The sequence below is a fragment of the Acipenser ruthenus genome, chromosome 9 (assembly GCF_902713425.1).
Source record: "Acipenser ruthenus chromosome 9, fAciRut3.2 maternal haplotype, whole genome shotgun sequence".
NCBI lineage: Eukaryota > Metazoa > Chordata > Actinopteri > Acipenseriformes > Acipenseridae > Acipenser > Acipenser ruthenus.
The window spans coordinates 26,423,395-26,443,442 of NC_081197.1; the positions used below are offsets into that span (position 1 = coordinate 26,423,395).

The 20,048-nt window shown below is 40.3% G+C and overlaps 1 protein-coding gene across 2 annotated transcripts in view; it reads right to left on the minus strand.

Moving 5' to 3' along the window:
* Window positions 1-2,293: 2,293 nt before the first annotated feature.
* Window positions 2,294-20,048, minus strand: part of LOC117406093 (ribosomal RNA processing protein 1 homolog A-like) — a 78,482-nt gene continuing 60,727 nt past the window's right edge. Inside the window, exons 13-16 of one of the 2 annotated variants that reach the window (XM_034009865.3) lie at window positions 18,027-18,652; window positions 6,296-6,433; window positions 4,804-4,861; window positions 2,294-2,557 (exon numbers count right to left, since the gene is read on the minus strand). In XM_034009865.3, the coding sequence (XP_033865756.3) occupies window positions 2,373-2,557; window positions 4,804-4,861; window positions 6,296-6,433; window positions 18,027-18,652 (1,007 nt within the window). In that variant the 3' untranslated portion in view covers window positions 2,294-2,372. Of the gene's footprint in view, window positions 2,558-4,803; window positions 4,871-6,295; window positions 6,434-18,026; window positions 18,653-20,048 lie in introns of both variants that reach the window. The other variant, XM_034009864.3, reaches the window with a different exon arrangement.

Genomic DNA, 20,048 nt, shown 5'->3' on the forward strand with positions numbered 1-20,048 from the left:
TATCCCCCCACATAGGATATGAATAACACATGCACATTACTGATGTAAGTACCACTGCCAGAGATAATACATCTAGTAATAATTGGGTTCTGTCTACAAGATGTTATTTTCCAACCACCAAATTTACAAGGAACAATTTAAACTTTCCATCTTAAAAAAAAAAAAAAGTATACGCTCTTTACAGAAAATCTCTAAACATGAGGAAACTGGAAAAAAAGAAACAATACAAGCACAGCAAAAAAACAAAACCTTTATCTTCTGAAATCAGAAAAGCAAGCATTGGACGGAATTGGCTACAGCATGTCTGAATATTCAGTAGTGAAAGGAAGTGTCAAAGCAATTTTTTCTTGGATAGATATTGCAATATCTTGCATAGAGAACTGTTACCTGTTCTATCATTTGGGGAAATAAGTCATATAAGTCCTGTATGCACCCATAATGGCCATTTACTATAACAAAAATTTGATAAGTTGCATAACAAATTTTACAATGGGAAATGTCTCATTTCTATATCCTGTCCTCAAAATATAAATGATTTTGTATAAATGTTTTGTAAATTAGTTTTGGTAATTCATTGTATTTGCTTTTCTTGGATCAGATGTCATTTTAAAAATATACTTTAATATGTTCAAGAAATGGCATTTTGTCAAAAGGAAATAGGAGGATCACACTCATATATACCTTGCCATAGAACACAGTTTATAATGCTGTTAGTCTTTGAATCTTGTTATCTCCAAGCAAAAAACACATACACTTGGACTGCAGTTTTCCTTAGAATTGGGATAAAATGCATCCCTTTCTTGGGCATCCATATAGTGTACTATATACTGCAGTTTTTAATAAAATGTACCCATGGCAGTGGGTACACTCTTATCACTGTGGTTGTGACACTAGTTGTTGCTATGCTGTGCCATACTCCTGCATAAAAGCCACACCATAATATCCCAACTTTAACCTCTGTGCATTATACAAAATGTTTTCTAACACATATCTCAATGTATTAGTTTATAGAAAGACTAAGAGGAACTAAAATAGTTGTTCATGTCAAGATAAGATTATTTTACTTCTCCCCTCCAATCCTTATTGATGCAATATTTTACATCTATCAGAAAAACACAGCAGATTCTGACAAAGATATTACTTTAACCACTGCATGTATCCTTACATTTCATAAGGACAAGGGCTTTACCAGGAAAGTTGTTGCCTATTAACCTTACCAGAATCTATATGTCTTGATTGAAATGTATTTGGAATATTTCAGAGGGTCAATTTCCCACCGTAAAGGCACCCATCCTTTTCAGGACTAGGAGTATAAATATGGTGACCACCAGACTAAAGACGTTGATATTTGAAGAGCTGTTGCATCAGTAGTATTTTTGTATTTCAAGGATAAAGTCTAAGGTTCAAGCCTATTAGAGGTTCAAACTCCATTGATGTCTGATAAAATGATTAGTCACGTCCTTGTATTAATGGGTATACTATAAGAATGTACTGTTTAACTGGTGTTGGTCTATAGTGGAAGTGTGATTGTGATGGCTTCATACACTAAATTAACTTGGCTTTTGTTTTTAAAGATATCTGTTACTAGGTGCATATAGGAACTTTAGAATGTCACACAATACAGTTCTAATGATCCTTGTTTTGTTTCTATCCAGTTTGTGTGAGGAAAGTGTACACACATTTTCTGCAAAACATTTTATCACTGTCATTACTAGTTGGTCATACCATCTAGAGGGAAAAAAGCAGTATCACATCATTAAAGAATGGATCATCTAACAATAAACCAGGTTCACAGGTTTGGTGTCCAAACAAGACTTTGAATGAGTTTGTAACAGTGCCCTTAAATGGTGTTAAACACAACTTGACCCACACATGTAAGTAAGCAGCAAGTCTGAGCTTGAGAGTGGATAGCACATGACTCAAAATAAGATTTCACACTTCAGACACGTGAAATGGTGTATATTTGAATTTTTATGGAATGACTGCCAGTTGAGCTCCAATGGTCAGTAAATCTGATTGGCCAGTTCCAAAGTTGGTTCAAGTTATGTTCAACAAGCTATAATAACTCATTGCTAACCTAATCCATTCATTCATTACAATTCCTTCTCCAAATGAGAAAGAATTCCAGGGTACCCGGTTATATTATTTAGTTATGAATTACAAATAATCCTACCACAATTAAAAACAGGGCATTGGAAAGAACCTGATAAGATGATGCATCCAGAAAATAACTGGATAAGAGTTGTGGTTTAATGATCTAATTATAAATAATGTTGGTTGGTTACAAAGAAAGTATTGGTTTCTTTTTATTGTTTCTACAATACATTGATTTAATTAGAAAGAGACCACTGTCAGAATAAGAAAAACAAAAGTTAAAAAAAGTCTGCAGCGGTCGCTCTTTTCTTGGTAGAGGCAGGGGTGTTCTTTTTATGCCTGGAACACAGCACGCTCAAGGGAGACTTGAGCACTCCGCAAAGGGGCTTCTGCTTGGGGTCAAAGGCCACTCGCGACGTTCCCTCTGGACTCACCAATATGCTTTTGTCAGTCTTTCTGAATTCTGTTTAAAAATAAAAAACAAAAATCCTTGAAAAACAGATACAAGTTAAAAGAGCAATACCTATAGAGGAAAACAATATGTATATTTGAGGGGGACTCTGCCCAGGGTGGTACAAACTAGACCAGGCACCACAGCTAAGGTCCGCGCCTAATAAAGCGCACAGCAAGGGAAAGGTACATTTTTTATATAAAAGTTTCTCTGATTATAATGAAATCCAAAACGTCTAGGAGGAGGCTAGGAGTGTATGAGAACGCTTAGTGAAGATTTAAGTAAAATCAAGGCAGATACTGTGTTCACCATGTACACTGTGGTCGACATACAGACATGTGGGTAAGTTTACTAGTTAAATTAAATGTATAATTTAAAAATGTGATACACAAGTCATACTAGATACTGCACTCAATACAGCACTAATGCTATCCATAACGCTTTTAATTTAGATGAATTATAAAGTATTTATAGTTTCTCATTGTATTGTACTGTACAATTAACTGTGCTGTATATTACACCAACAGTGAGAAAATTAGCGATAAAATAGTAGTTGCAAAAACTTGGGTAAAAAAAGGACATTAATAGTTGTTGTGACCAAACTACTACTACAACTACAACAACAACGGGTCTCAATCTGTTTACAATCTGGGGAATTCTCGAATACTTAAACAGATACCCTCTATTTAAATTAAAGACGGGTTAATCCAGCAAAAAGAAGAAAAAAACCAATGCCGATGAGAAACATCCCCATAACATGATGCTGCCACCACCATGCTTCACAGTAGGGATGGTGTTCTTTGGGTGATGCGCTGTGCTGGGTTTGCGCCAAACATAACGCTTTGCATTTAGGCCAAAAAGTTCCATTTTACCGCAAAACTTTTTGCCACATGGCTACAGAATCTCCTGAGTGTTTTTTTGCATACTTTAAAACAGGATTCGAGGTGGGCTTTCTTGAGTAATGGCTTCCTTCTTGCCACCCTACCATACAGGCCAGATTTGTGGAGTGCTTGGGATATTGTTGTCACATGCACACTTTGACCAGTCTTGGCCATAAAAGCCTGTAGCTCTTGCAAAGTTGCCATTGGCCTCTTGGTAGCCTTTCTGATCAGTCTCCTTCTTGCTCGGTCATCCAGTTTGGAGGGATGGCCTGCTCTAGGCAGGGTCGTGGTGGTGCCATACACCTTCCACTTCTTAATAATCGTCTTGACCGTACTCCAAGGGACATTCAAGGGCTTTGATATTTTTTTATACCCATCCCCTGATCTGTGCCTTTGTCCCGGAGTTCTTTTGAAAGCGCCTTGGTGCTCATGGTTGAGTCTTTGCTTAGAAATGCACTACCCAGCAGAGAGAACCTACAGGAACTGTTGAATTTATCCTGAAATCATGTGAATCATTACAATTTAACACAGGTGGAGGCCACTTAGTGTGTGATTTTGAAGGCGATTGGTTACACCTGAGCTAATTTAGGATTGATATTACAATGGGGGTGGACACTTATCCAACCAAGCTATTTCAGTTTTTATTTTTAATTAATTTTCTACAAATTTCTAGAATATTTTTTTCACTTGGAAGTTGTGGGGTAGGATGTGTAGATCAATGAAAAAAAAAACAACAATTTTAATGCATTTTAATTCCAGGCTATAAGGCAACAAAAGGTGAACTTTCTATAGGCACTGTATATGGATGAATGAACATGGATTATTTTTCACACCCAGCTGGTTTTATCAACATTGTAGTCCTGTTAAGTATTCAAGAACAAAAAGCAAAAACTGACAACAGTACCTCAGATAAATAAAGCATGGGTTTTTCTGCCTTTAAATTCCCCTGGCTTTTACTCTGGGAAGTAGTACGAGTGTAAACTAAACAATACTGTTCACTGTAGACAGTTAATGCCATGCAGAATGTGACATGTGTTCCGTTGGACACAATCATCCTATAAGGGTTCTGATTTTTCAATGAGGACCCTAAAAACACCAAAATGTAAACTTAGAGGCTTCTGTTTCTATCACATTCTGTATGTGCCTGTTCATTATCATTATCTGTTTAAGCACTGGGTTCTTCTGAAACACTGACAATAAAGAACAAATTCATTCATTTAAACATATTGCCAATATATTTCAGTCCTTCAGTAAACAATATATTACTACATGATTGCTCACATAAATGAGTGGTTTGTGAGCTGAACAGCAGTCTTCTGTACAAAGTATTTATAAATAAGAGAGGAAGAGGAGAGATGCAAACACACGGACTGTTACCTGCAGTCTTGTTGTTGTTCAGTCCAAAGGTGACTTTCTTTGAACTCGATTCTGGTGTCTGCAGCCCCTAAGAAGAAAACCCATCAGCTATTTCAATTATTATTACATATTTTTTTTAATTAAGATACCCAGTTTTAACTGCGCTAAGAAATCCCTATTGCTAAATTTAAATTTACAAACTCTCTTCTCTTACCAAGTGTGGATTGTTTATTCACCTACTGTACTTTAAAACATGCAGTCCAATGAAAATAATGGTTGGCTGCTTTTAAGTCAGAAAACCTCAAAGGCTTTCTTTTTATGCAAGAAAAGGGGAAACACCCATTTGTAATGGTTAATATTCCCTACTTTAAAAGGTGGCATTTAACATTAGTCTTTCATGATTCCAGTGGACTGTTTGCACAGAAGACAGAGAGGTTTGCCCTCCTTCTCTGTTACAAAAAATATTGACAGAAAGAAATGACAGAAAGCCACTGGCATCTCCTGATTTGCATAAATTATTCACATAAACAATAGTCAATCAAGTGTAATTAGGCATTTTTTGGGCTAATTCCTATTACCGACATTCCATATCAATAATTGGCAGATACAGAATTGATACCTAAAAACTACTAAACTACCATTAACAACAATAAAAAAGAAAAGACAGTAGATGCTAGAAATGGTAAATAATAATGTGCACCAAACACTTGTTTCTGAAACATAGCCTTTTAGAAAACACAAACACAACACGTTAACTATTCTGAATAATTTCTTCAAGATCCTTATATAGATTTTTGTTAAAACTACAGTTAATGTAAAAGCGTGTAGGCTACACTATACCACACGTATGCAGGCCTATTTATTATTACTGGTACCTAGTTCTGTTTTAAAAGTTTACTGCAGTGCAGATTGTCTCAAACTATTTGAAATTGGGCATTACTGTGTCATTGTGAAGAGTGAATAATAATAATAATAATAATAATAATAATAATAATAATAATAATTTGTGATGATAGGGAAACATGGATTACAGATGATGGCATTTTATTAATAATCTGTGCATCCCCAAGTGTAATCAATGACCTGTGCAGCAATTAGGACATTATTAACAATCTTCTTGTATCAGCATTCCCTGGTATGATTTCCTGTAACATGGTCACATGACAGCTATTTCATCATCCAGCAGTGATTAAAGCAAACTCATTTTGGTTACAGATATAAAAATGTGCAGTCAGAAATGCTTTGGAACATAAGTTACACATGAATTGTTCCAGCTAAACAATTTAAAATAAATATACAAATAAAATAACCAAGACAGAATGTTGAAGATATAGCAGATATAGTAAATGTGTGATTGATGTTTTCTTAACCCTAAAGACATTTGTGTGTAATTCATTCAACCGCTCTGGAGATATCGTTACCAAAAGCAAAGCTACAAGATGGCTGCTTGGCAGATAAGCAATTCATTTTGCAGTAGCAACAGTAGTCAGTCACAAAAATTAAATGACCATACCTGTTTGGCTGCTCTGGGCTTGCCACCTTTGGCATGCTTGAAAAATAATGGCACTGGGAAGGAGGAATTTTCAAATCTCACAAACTCTGTCTCTGTGCTTGCCTTGGTTTTTTGGAGTCGCTTCTTGGAAGTCACTTCCTATAAAAAAATAAATTAAAAAAAAGGAAAATACACATTGTTAGGATTGCTGAAGCACTATAGTATAGTTACTTTACAACCTAAAGTTTTTGCCTCAGGTCTTTAGTTGAAGATGTGCAGTAACCTTAGCACACATTCTCACAGTCAATATATTAAATGTTGTAAAAGGACATTAGAGCTCATGGAAATACACCCTATGTGAACCAAACAAGTACAATATATGGAAAACATGAGCTACACAAAATGAGGCCTATGGGGAACATATGGGGAGTGAGCAAATCTTTCCAAAACAGCCAATGCATCAATCTTCTCATAATAAGTCACCAAAACTAACAGAAGTATTACATTTAGAGCAACTGATAAGTGCAGAATAGCTATTACCGTGAAAACGTTGCATATGTTGATTTTCTAGGCATTTTTGCGGGACCCTTAAAAGGTGGAGAGCGACTAATACGCGGGTGCGACGTATGCGCCGGTGTGTCTCATATTAAACTACTGTACCAGTGACACAATGGGGTTACTACAGCCACGGTTATGTCTTACACAAACTTAACTGTCAACAACCTGATTATTTTTTCAGGATCTAACTCAAAACCACTGTTCTAATTAAAAGTTTTAAGTTGTTACTCTCAATACTTCATGTCGCTCTGAATGTTAAACGTAAGCGTTCAGACTAAAAACGTCACACCTATACTGCTTCTCTGTTCACACTAGCTGTCAATCTCTATGAATTTCTTTATTCCCACCCTCCCGAGCCATTGATTTGTTAACATTCAAACTAAACCCACCCCTAGGATCCGTAGCAAACAGCTATTTGTTGGAAAGCCGAGTAAATTTATTAAGTTTGAGTTTATTGTAACTGCAATGCTTTTTGAGATGGTGTGGCAGAATAGGGGGAGGAGTCAGACGAAGCACTTGGCTCAATTTGTTTTAACTGAACCCTGCATAAAGGCAGAGGAAACCCCGTAGAGAGGGCTGTGGTTGTGAAGGGTGCGTGCAGACGTGAGGAGACCTGCCTGGTCAGAATCAGCAAAGGTACTGTGGAGACCTGTATTGGATTGTGTGTGACTGGGAAACAGCTTAGCTGTCAAGTAGTTTTAGGTTAGGTTTAAATCAGTTTAGGTTAGGTTTAAACAAGTTTAGCACTCCCGGTTGTAGTTAGGTTTTTGTTTTTTTTGTTTATTTTATTGTGTGAATAAAAGCGCACAAGAGAAAAATTCCTGTGTTGGGTCAAATGACTCGGGCACGACGAACCCGAGAGCCAAAGGCTTGGTTACACTGGATAAAGTGCGCGTTGTTGTATTTGCTGAAATGCATCGCAGTGCTGAAAAAACAGTATGTGACTGGACAAAACAAACACAAACTTAAATATGGCTAAAGAAAAACGAGTGGATAGAGCAGGAACGTGTTTATGTCCCAATGTAGAAGACATTGTTTGAATGGAGTACTTTGAATGACTTTAATACATAACATACTGTAACTTGTTCTACACATCAGTGCAATGCAGTGCACTTGTAAAGTATGTGTATGGTTCTGTTTAACAAAATTAATATGTTTTTTACAGCTGGAAATGTAATGCAATTGTACTGCGCTGTATGCAACACTAAGATGTTTTCTTTACTGGTTATTAGGTGGTGCACGGTTTAGTTTATTGTTTCTTTGCTTTTTAATTGAGGAAGCAGCACTGTTTAATACTTTTCTTTTAAATTTGAATACAACACAATGAACTTGTAAAAGCCAATGCAGCTGCGACTATTGGTCTATGGTACGGGAATACAAACACAAAAGGTGAACACGCAATGGTGGAATACAGCGAGTAGGGAATAACACACAGCATGCAAACAGACAGGGAATACAGTACACAAATGTACGGATCACTACAGTATATCTATATTTGACATATTTTGACAGTGCATTTAAAATTTACTTGAACCAATTACTCAGAAATTTTGAAAAACAATAGTTTCTAGCAGTTTAACTAAAAACACTAAAATTATTAATGGAATAAAATTTTGCAAACAAGGGTTATTTCGAAACTAAACCCGTGTATCTTTCTTTGTCGATGTGGAGCATGTAGGGAAACAACCAAAACCAGGGTTCTGCTGATCTACGACATTCAGTCAGTAGAACCTGGTATAAGTATGGGGCGTGTCCCACACTGCAGAACTGCAAATGTCTGTGACAGATGCGTCCTGGAATAACGGCCAAGAGGTTGCAAGGCCAGTGCACGGGACTGACACCACGTCTGGAAGACACCCCATTTATAGCCATACTGGTCCACGTACACCAAGGGTGTCTAAAGCGCAGCCCGCAGCGTCTCTCCAATTGAACCTTTTATGTGGCCCACAATAAATGGAGCAGCTGCCAAGCACTTGATTTACAGCAGAGGTGCCCAAAGCGGCTTGTTGATAATAAGCAGCATGCAGGCAAACAGGAGAGCAGAATTACGTAGGAGCTCGCAAAACATAGGAATATATTTCTACGCATTAACACTAATGACAGAGTTTCTATGTGCAAGTCAGTTTGTGAGATAGTGAACTCTGCTACGCAAGCAAATCGCAGCAGTGGGAAAAAAATGAAAAAAGTGCTAGAAGAGTTTCGAACATTTCAAGACCAATGCTCAGAAAAATATTTTTAGTAATGGAAGAGGGGGGCAAACTTCTGTCTTCTGTGCAAACAGTCCACTGGAGTCATGAAAGACTATAATGTTAAACGCCACTACGAAACAAAACTTTTCCCTTTAAAGTAGGGAATATTAACCATTACAAATGGGTGTTTCCCCATAAAGACACCCAAACTGAAAACATAGCAAAAAGATTATCGCTACAGCAGGGTTGCGCTGCTGCGGCTCTGCCCCGCAAGCACAAAACAGCAGCATGCCCTACAAGCATTGTCATTTTCTTCAGAGATTGCGACCATGAACGCCACGACCCCAAAGTTAATGGATAACATTACTATTTCAGGGAACGTTCTCTTTCAAGTAGGGAATATTAACCATTACAAAATGGGTGAGTATATCCAAGCTGTCGCAAGGACATGGCATACAATCCAATTACAAGCTAGTAATTGCTTGTGTCACAGTAATGTTCCATAATGAACACATTAAGATGGACTCACCTCTAATGTTCTATCATGAGGGTGCACTGGGAAGCCGCCCTCGGTACTCTTGTGCCAAATCCAAGATTCTGCGGGTCCATGACATTCAGCCGATAGAACCTGGCAAACGTATGGGATGAAGCCCAAACCACTGCACTGCATATCTCCTGGATGGATGTACCCTGGAACAAAGCCCATGAAGTCACCTGATCCCTGGTGGAATGGCCGGTGAGCTTCTCGGGCGGGGGCAGATTGGCCAGTTCATACGCAGTCTGTATTGCGCCTGTTATCCATTTGGATAGACGCTGTTTAGACAGAGCCTGTCCCTGTCACTTAGCTCCGTAACAAACAAAAAATTGTTCTGTCTCCAGCTTTTAGTTCTGTCCACATAATAAACTAATGCCCACACTGGACAAATCACATGTAGCTGGTGCTCTGTCAGATTGGAAAGGAGGGGGATGGAAAGCCTCCAATTCCACCAACTGGTTAATGTGGAAAGCCGAGATTGTTTTTGGAAGAAAAGCCGGGTTAGTACAAAGTGTAACCTTCGTTCAGGCCTCTGAAAAAAATTAGACAAGCTTTCGATATTGAAAATGCTTGCATTTCACCTCACCTGCTTAGCAGAGGTGATTATAAGCAAGAAAGCTGTCCTGAAAGAAAAAATTCTGCCCAGCTGAATGCTTGGGCTCAAATGGAGGTTTTGTCAGTACATTAAGTACTACATTTAACCTCCAACAAGGAACTAAGTCCTTCACCGGTGGCCTAAGCAGCCGGGTGCCTTTTAAAAATTGACCCACCAGGAAATGAGTTCCTGGGGAGACTGAATAGTTTTTTACATGGCGCACCCAAATTATTATTATTATTTTTTGTTTATTTAGCAGACGCCTTTATCCAAGGCAACTTACAGAGACTAGGGTGTGTGAACTATGCATTAGCTGCAGAGTCACTTACAACAACGTCTCACCTGTGAGACGAAGCACAAGGAGGTTAAGTAACTTGCTCAAGGTCACACAGTGAGTCAGTGGTTAAGCCGGGATTTGAACCGGGGACCTCCTGGTTACAAGCCCTTTTCTTTAACCACTGGACCACACAGCCTCCCGGTTATGCTGACCCCTTTGAGACTTGGTTGTATCACGGTTCAGGAATCGACCCATTGTCCTCGCTGGTTCTCCATAACAGGAGCCGGGGACCCACTGATGACAGATGCCTTGGCACACCAGTGGCGGTAGCAGGTGCTGTATGCCTTTCCATCGCTCGCCATGCTCTGTGGTCCAGTGGTTAAAGAAAAGGGCTTGTAATCAGGGCTTGTATCCGGTTCAAATCCCACCTCAGCCACTGACTCATTGTGTGACCCTGAGCAAGTCACTTAACCTCCTTGTGCGCAGTCTTTCGGGTGAGACGTAGTTGTAAGTGACTCTGCAGCTGATGCATAGTTCACACACCGTAGTCTCTGTAAGTCTCCTTGGATAAAGGCGTCTGCTAAATAAACAAATAATAATAATGCTCCCGCTGTGTCTGGAGAAATCTCACAGGACCGGGCAAGGGTGCTATTAGTAGCTCCTTACTGGCCAGGAATGTGTTTTTTCAGTTCTGATGCAGCTACTGAGTGGCCAGTCATGGAGCCTGCCCGAACGTTGCAACCTGCTCAGTCAGGTGCAGGGCACCTTGTGGCACCATCAAGCCTGCAGCTCTGGGTCTGGCCCCTGAAGGGCTGCATTTGGGCCGTCTGGGATTATCAAACCAGGGTGACTGACACCCTGCAAAATGCCAGGGCAGCTTCTACTCATTCCCAGTATTGTTACAAGTGGGGTGTGTTTCAGACGTGGTGTTTGGCTCGTGGGTTCGAACCCACAACATGTCCTATGGCAGTTATACTGCAGTTTTTACAGGACCTTTTTGATGAGAACCCCTCTCCTCTAAAGGTCTATTTGACAGCCATGGGGTAAGGATGCAGCCACCTCTCTATGAGAGAGTGATGGGAAAGAGTGCTCAGAGAGCTGCAAGAGAACATTTCTCCAACGTACGCTTGGAGAATGCACACAAACTCGCAGAAAGCGGTTTACCAGAGCTTCCTTGGGTGCTGCTGGCTCAGGCAGAAAGAGCTTCTGCTTGTCCACAGGCAGGCTGGCCTTGCATGTGTCACAGGGATAAAACCCAGGCATTATGCAAAAAGCAAGCAATGTACAGTAAGAATGTACAGCTGCTGCCTCAGCTTGCTAAAAACAGTAACTGGACTGTCAACAAGGCCTGCTTGGTACGAGACAGGCAGGCAGCCCAGATTGGGGATTATAAAACCCCATAGCAGGTCAGAACCGGGACTGCTGGAGCTGGTTTTGTGTCTGTAGCACAGTTGGTAGAGTAGTGTACAGTACTATCGTTGCCCACAAGGGGGCGTCTGCCCAAGCAGTAATGCCACTGTACAGCAATGCAACAGGGCAGACCCTCTGTAGACCAGGTCACCTGCAACACCGCAGTGGCCCTTTTTTTTTTTATCAACGGCATAAGCTCTGCTGTTACAGCAAGAGCTTAAACCGCAGGGGATGCACCATCTGACTCCACGTCCTCAGACGGGAACTACAGCTCCTAGAGACGCAGGACGCCTTGGAGAAATGTGCGCAACATTCGCAGAAAGCGGTTTGCTTGGAAATAGACAGAGAGGCTGGCTTTGCATGCTTCACCGGGATAAAATAGCAAGCAATGTATAGTAAAATGCACATTGTTGCCTCCGCATGCTAGACAATAACTGGACTGTCAAGAAGGCCTGCTTATTACTAGACAGGCAGGCTGGTTTGCATGTGTCACAGGGATAAAATCCAGGTAGAATGCAAACAGCAAGCAATGTACATTAAGAGTATGCAGTTGCTTGTTAAAAACAGTAACTGGACTGTCAATAAGGCCTGCTTGGTACTAAGCAGGTAGGCTGGCTTTGCATGCATCACAGGGATAAACCCTGGCATTATGCAAATAGCAAGCAATGCATAGTAAAAATGTACATTTGCTGCCTTAGCTTGCTAGACAGTAACTGGACTGTCAATAAGGCCTGCTTGTTACTAGATAGGCAGGCTGGGGACAGGCAGGTTGGCCTTGCATATATCACAGGGATAAACCCCAGCATCATGCAAATAGCAAGCAATGTACAGAAGAATGTACCATTGCTGCCTCAGCTTAAGATAGTAACTGGACTGTCACCAAGGCCTGCTTGGTACAAGACAAGAAGGCTGGCTTGCATGTGTAACAGGGATAAAATCCTGGCATTATGCAAATAACAAGCAATGTACAGTAAAAACTGTACCATTAAGACAGTAACTGGACTGTCAACAAGGCCTGTCTGGCACTAGACAGGTAGGTTGGATTTGCATGTATCCCAGGAAAAATAAATCTTGGCATTATGCAAATAAGCAATGTACAGTAAAACGGTACTGTTGCTGCCACAGTGAGCTAGGCAGTAACAGGACTGTCAACAAGTCCTGCATGGTAGGGGACAGGCAGGCTGGGGACAGGCAGGCTAGCCTTGCATGTATCACAGGGATAAACCCAGGCATCATGCAAATAGCAAGCAATGTACCATTGCTGCCTCAGCTTGTTAAAGCCAGTACTGTATGAACATTAGTGTGCAATGGGGGTTACACCTCCCCTACACCCCCCTTGCCATTCTAGACCACACCCCAGCCGAGGCTGGACGTGCCTGTTCAAGCAGCAATGCCGCTGTGGAACAGGCGGGAGCTGCAGCTCCTGTATGCTGTATTTACTGTAACAGGGCTGGCGCGGTATACAGTACTTGTAACCAAAACTTAACACATGCAGCAACACTGCTGTACAGTATGTTACAGCTGGTACTGGACCAGGGCTAGTACTGTTTAATCTATTTTTTATTTTATTTATTTATTTATTTTTTAAATTTAGTCGTTGCCAATCAGTTTTTATTATTTTCTCCCCAATTTGAAATGCCCAATTATTTTTAGGCTCAGCTCACCGCTACCACCCCTGCGCTGACTCGGGAGGGGCGAAGATGAACACCCGCTGTCCTCCGAAGCGTGTGCCGTCAGCCGCCCGCTTCTTTACACTCTGCAGACTCGCCGTGCAGCCCCCTCGGAGCTCCCGTCCACGGTTGGCTGTGGAATAGCCTGGACTCGAACCGGCGACGTCCAGGCTATAGAGCGCATCCTGCACTCTAGCGAGTGCTTTTACTGGATGCGCCACTCGGGAGCCCAGTTTAATCTATTTTTAATAGAGTACCCACAGCTATCAGTGCAGGCTGATAGTACAGCTGCAATGACACTGTCACAGGTGCACTCGGTACCGACAAAGTGCACTCAGTACCGACGTTCGGCACCAAAGCAGTAACCTCGAACTTGCAAGCGAGATCGGGGGCGATAAACAGCAGTTACTGCTACTGGCAGTAAAAAAAAGACCAGCAGCAGCCTGCACTGAAACAGTAACCTCGGTCCCTAAGGATCGGGGGCGATGAGTTGCAGTTACTGTATGTGGTAAACCAACACGGATGCCTACCTGCGAGTCAGCCACTGGCGAATTCTAAATCTGGCCACGAAAATAGAAAAATCCTTTGTAAAAGTACTGCAGAAGCAGGACTAAAACAGCATCAAGCTGCTAGTATTGATGCCTACAATAGCTGCTCAGAATTTTTCAATATTAACCTCTCTGCAAGAATGAAAAACAGAAAAACATATATACACACCGGCGGAAACAAAAGTGAACCCACACCGTCAACAAAATATTCTTATATTCATTTACATGTAGGCTTGCTACTAGTCGATTTTATTTTTTGACCAAATCGACGACTAACATCGACGTTTATTTGAAGAATTTACAGTTTTTTTGAGATCGTTATTTTTCAATTCAAGCAGAATGGGTGAAATCGACCTTTATGCTTTAAAAAAATAAAATCAACATGCAACAAAACCATGGTCAACAACATTCTAATAGAACAACATTCAAATTGAAATGACGTTTGGTCAATTCGGAGCTATGCCTTGTATAAATAAAGATCCTACACAATAAAAAAATAAAAATAAAAAAAACGTCTCAAACGTTTATATGCAGCTTTTTCTGTGGTTTATTACACAGACTTTATAGCACACATTTACTCATAAAAAATACGCACAGAACAAAACAGATAGTTGAACAGAACTAACTTGCACTTATTATTTGGAGTCTGAGCTTCCCCTCCTCTCACAGCTGGACTCAGATACCATGTTTCCACGGCACCTCCCTCAACTAGTAGCATTGAGCAGAATCGCTTCAAAAGAGCAAGCATTAAATCATGAGGGAAACCGGCACCAGATTCTTGTTTTTTCCTGCATTCTCACCAAGCAAGCTTCCATTGTACTTTAAGACAATTTTTATGACCTTGTGATTGCATGTGTTCAACCATTCGGTTTGCCTTTGCGGTGACTTCTGCTTTGCACAGTTACATAACAGTTTACATACCAGGACATTTTCTTCATCTCCTGTCCCACGTTTCTTTACAGTTTTCACTTCAAAGTCAGAGCATTCTACACAATACTCATTTAGTGTTGTCCTCTTGCACCACATTTTTAAATCTAACAAGTAACTGTCACCGTATTATAGCAAAAGATTACCTACACCTTACCCGCTAATAACCCGGTAAGAAAATAAAAAATAGCAAGTGGTTTTACCAACATTTATCCTATATAAATTATTTTAGTTGAACTCATATTTTTGGGCAATTAGATGTTTAACGAGCTTTACAAATTAATATTGAAAAGTAGCAAGCCTATTTATAATTAATAAATACATAATATTTAATAATATTTTATATACTCCAACTGGAGCGAGTTAGTCTAGCGTACTAGGATCCCAGGAAGGAACGGCTAATTCGAGCCGCAGACTTCCCACATACCGTGTATGTTATTATCACTGAAATACATAATGCCATGTGTTAATGTTTGTACAGAGGTATTGACAGAGGGAGTAAATACATTGATTAAGTTTGTGACTGATTAAAAAGTCGGCCTCAGAGATTAAAACATTTGCGGTCTTTGATGGTTGGGGTGGGATTTTCGAGAAATCTATTGCTCGAGTACTTGAGCATTACAATTTGAGTACTCAAATCCAACGGCACTCTCCTCTACATACTAGAGTACATAAACCTCCCAAACATTACCATGATATTATTAAATGCCAATCTAACACACAATCAAGTAATATATTAATTAATATATGCCTTCTTGTGCAGCTAATTGCATGTGGTCAGGTATTACTAAATAACCTAACATTCAAATTTACGTATTTCACACAACTTTACATTAAATTGTTAAGAGATGCCTGGCCTACCTGTTTGAAGTGTATCCTTTTCTTTAGAGCAGTAGTCCCAAAATTGTACTAAACATAAAACGGCTGTTCGGTCCAAGATCATACAGAACAATTCAAGTGAAAAAAGCCTTCCGCCTATGGGAAGATTGGGGAATGGGGTTCACGAGTCTGTGGTAATCACAGCTTTTTCTCCCTTTGAAAGTTTTGTATGAACAACTTTAAGTTTTTCCAGCCTTGTTATTGTTTTACGAGTCGGCACAGTATGGCTCAACAAATTTCATCACCTTCTACAAAGTGAAGTCTGGAAATGCAATGGCCTCTTAGAAAAATAATGTTTTTGTGCTGAATGTAATCTAGGTGAATTGTACAAGCCAAAGAATGATATTTTGTGAGATATGTGAATATTATGAGAAATTATTATTCCGATTAATACTATAGGTTTCATTGTCTTTTGCAATATGTAGTGACTTTAGAGCTCTGTAAACATTAAAACTACTCATACATACTTCAGTATTTTAAGACAGACGTGTAGTGGACAAAAAGTTGTATTAAATATATTTATTTTGCAATCGATGACTACTGTGATAATCTTACATCGATTTCAAAACTGCTGCATTCACGATTCACACACACTGTCCTCATAGGGGATAACGTGATCACGCCCTGTTCGGCCCACTATATAGCAAATGTTGTGATGGAGGTTTGCTTTTTACTGCCATCAGTAGCTCCATTCACAGTAATTTCTGAATGTTTTCCTTTCAAATGGTGAAGCATTGAACTCGTATGCCAATTTTGTTTGGCATGATTATTTACATACCACGATTACATACCAGCGGGCCAGCCTGCTTTTCAGAGCTGCAGTCTTTAACGGCGCCCTCCGCATGCTCCCTTCCCAGGCAGTAGGATGCACTTGTGCTTATACTCTGCCAGAATGTTTCTCTTGCAAACAGCACAAGGGTGAAACCCAGTCACGAAGCAAGGTTGAAAAAACAGTTCAGCCGTGCAATGTATGTGCACAAGAAACAGACAGCAACACTGACTGGTGCTGAAAACTGTTGTGTGCAGAGTGCACAAGAATGGAGCACGGTCTTGGTGCTGAACCGCACCGAACTGGGTCACTGATACCGACTCTGGTATGAACCAGATGACTGGAACTGACCTTGGTACCAATAAAAGGTGACTAAGCAGTCACTGGTACAGGCTCTGGTACCGGCTATGGCACTGACCAGGTCACTGGTACAGGCTCTGGTACCAATCTCGGTACCAAAAGGGTCACCGGTACCGGCCCCACACTGGTACTGGCTGGTACCAGGAGAAGTGGCGTGCAGGTGAAGACCTGAAAGAGCCACTGGCAACTGCAAGCATGCACTGTTAAACAGACAGGGGCTGCAGATCACCTACTAACTAGAAAAAAAAATCTAGTAGCCTTCGTTGGCAGCTACGCAAAAGCAGACACCGCAATGACTCAAATATTCAAAAAAGGCTCCTGCCACTTCGACAGCACAGTGCAGCTAAAAAGCCATTAACACTGCCAGGTTCTCAGCAGCGTAGGAAGCTGACTGGAAAAAAGTTTGCTTAAAGTGCTTAAAGTTTACTAAATGCTTGTCCTTAATCTGTTACCTTGAATTGTGGCATAATAAGCATAAGGTGCCAATACTTTTGCCTGCAATTGTATTACATCCACTTTTTTTGGGGTCAATACATTTCTCAATTCTGACCCGGACAGCATTAGTTACACTAAGTTTGGCCTCTGTAGGGAAATCTAAGTGGACCATTTCATTTACTTGTGTGGAAACAACGTGACATTTGCACAAAAGTCCCTGCCATACACTCAGCTTCAACTCTGCACATTCGAGATAAAACTGAAATGAACCCAACTATAATTACTTTGTCTTTTGAATTGCTTGCCACCATTTACCACACTAAAGACACCCACACAAGACTGAATATCACAGAAAATGCAACTGTTGTTAAGGAAGAGGAATGGGTTTTGAACGTTGTGCACAAAGTAAAAATTAAAGCAGGCAGAGGAGCGGGGTCCAAAGTAACAAATAAATTACATAAATAATTAAAAAAAAAAAAAGTAAAATCAGGGGATTTTTAGGGTCCACAAGTTAACCAAGACTTTGTCAGTGGTTTCTTAAAATCATGCAGCAAAGTTGGAATGTTTTTGGACATCATATTAGAATGCACAAATACTTACACAGCTCTTTTTCTTTTTCTTGCCACCATGTTCCCCGAGCCCATTGACCTCTGCAGGGTGAGCCGCCTCAATCTTTCTTTTCTTCTTTTTCATCATCTTTTTTGTCTGGCTGTTTTCCATCTGCTCTGCTGCTGGGTCCACCTGAACCAGCTCAACTGTCTTCTTGATATTCTTTGGTAATTCTGAGGAGGGATAGCCTTGTTCCAGTGGAGTGGCTTGCTCAAGGCATGGCCTTTCTCCGTTCACTCCCAGGACTCGCAACTTTCTCATTTTTTTGCCTTTGGAGGGGAGAATGGTAGCTTTGGTGTCAGCTGCTGTTTGCTCCAAGCAATCCTCCTGATCATGTCTGTCTTCCACAGCTTCCTTTGCTTTCTTCTTTTTCCTTTTCTCTCCTGTAGGTCTGTCTATGTGGTTGCTGCTGGGGTCTGCCTCAACTCTCTTGGGACTGGACTCCTTTAATTTCATCTTTTTCTTCTTTGCCTTGGTTTCTGTTGACTCTCCTGTTGCACAGGGTTGTTTCAGTTCAGTAGAGGTCCCTTCTGGAGAAGCCTCTGTGTTCTCTTTCTTCTGCTTTACTCCGCCATTCAGTGTGTTCTCTATCTTTTTTCCCTCTTTCTTTTTTTTATCTGTCAGAAGAAATATTAGAAATCAGTCATCTTAAAAAGTGACACAAACTTCCTGTGTCACAAACTCACAGGTAATTTTGTGATTATCTCAACAAAAGTATTGGCACCCTACAACACTTAAACCTTTGCGGACTGTAAGAATTCTAACATTGAGGGCAGACTGAGATACCTTAACTTTAGAGCATGTATCAGACCAAATATCTACTTAATGTATACAGTGTTACACATTTCTAAAAAGCTGTTGCTCTGCAGATTACTAAATAAAGATTTCATTATATGATCAAGTATACCCACACTGGCCTACTTTGAATGCGACACAAAATTTTAAAAATCCACTTATTTTTTCTTAATTAAACATAAGTGTAATTTACTGATGTCCTACTTAAAATATGTAAAGTTATCATTGGTAGCCACACACTGCAGGAACTAGAATCTGAAATCATTTTTTAAACATCATGTATGGTCTTGATTTTATACAAATTTGTTTGACAGGTGCACATTTTTACCTTTTTTGAGAAGTGATTGGCAGGGTTTTAGCTTATGTGAGTTAATGTATATATTCATTTAAAACATAGTGTGATACATTTTTGAAAAGCACATTGTCTTTTTTTGTATTGCTTTAAAAATATTTTTAATTCATAACAAATATCGTCTGTATACTTACGTACATACATATGTTAGAATATGAATACGTCTGAGCAACAGCAAACGAAAAAATATATATTTCTGATTTCAACAAAAAATACAGAAAAATACTTAACGTGCACTTTGTCCGTAAAATATTTAAAAAACACCACGTTTTCAATATAAATAAATAAATAAATAAATAAATAAATTAATTATAATAACTAATAGCTATACAAGTAATTCATAAATGGCAAAATGAAAAAGGAACCAATAATGTAAAAAAATAAAATAAAATAAAATAAAAGGGTAACACTAACAACCGAGGCTACAGCGGCCAACTAAGATGATGGCAGAGGATCGGCCAGAAGCCTATTTGGAGGTGTTCGAGGCCCCAGGCCCCAGGCTCAGTGGGCTGGCTACCTCCTGCCGCAGCTGACGGTGGAGGCGCAAGTGGCAGCAAAGGCCCTGGATCCGATGGTCGACGACCCCACAAAGAAGGCGGCCATCCTCAACTGCATAGGGGCGACTCCGGAGGGCTACTGCTGAAAGTTCCATGAGGAGGTCTTCTCAGTGGAAGAACATCCCAGGACCATCACTCACCTCTTAAAGGATTACACCATGGGCTGGATGAACCTGGACGCGACCACGAGGCTGGTAGAGGTAATTGTGGTCGAGTGGAGTGCTTGGCCCCAGAGCCGCGCCAGTGGGTGCACCGGCAGGCACCCACCAGTTTGGTTCAGGCAGAACCAACGCCCGCTAAGCTGCCTGG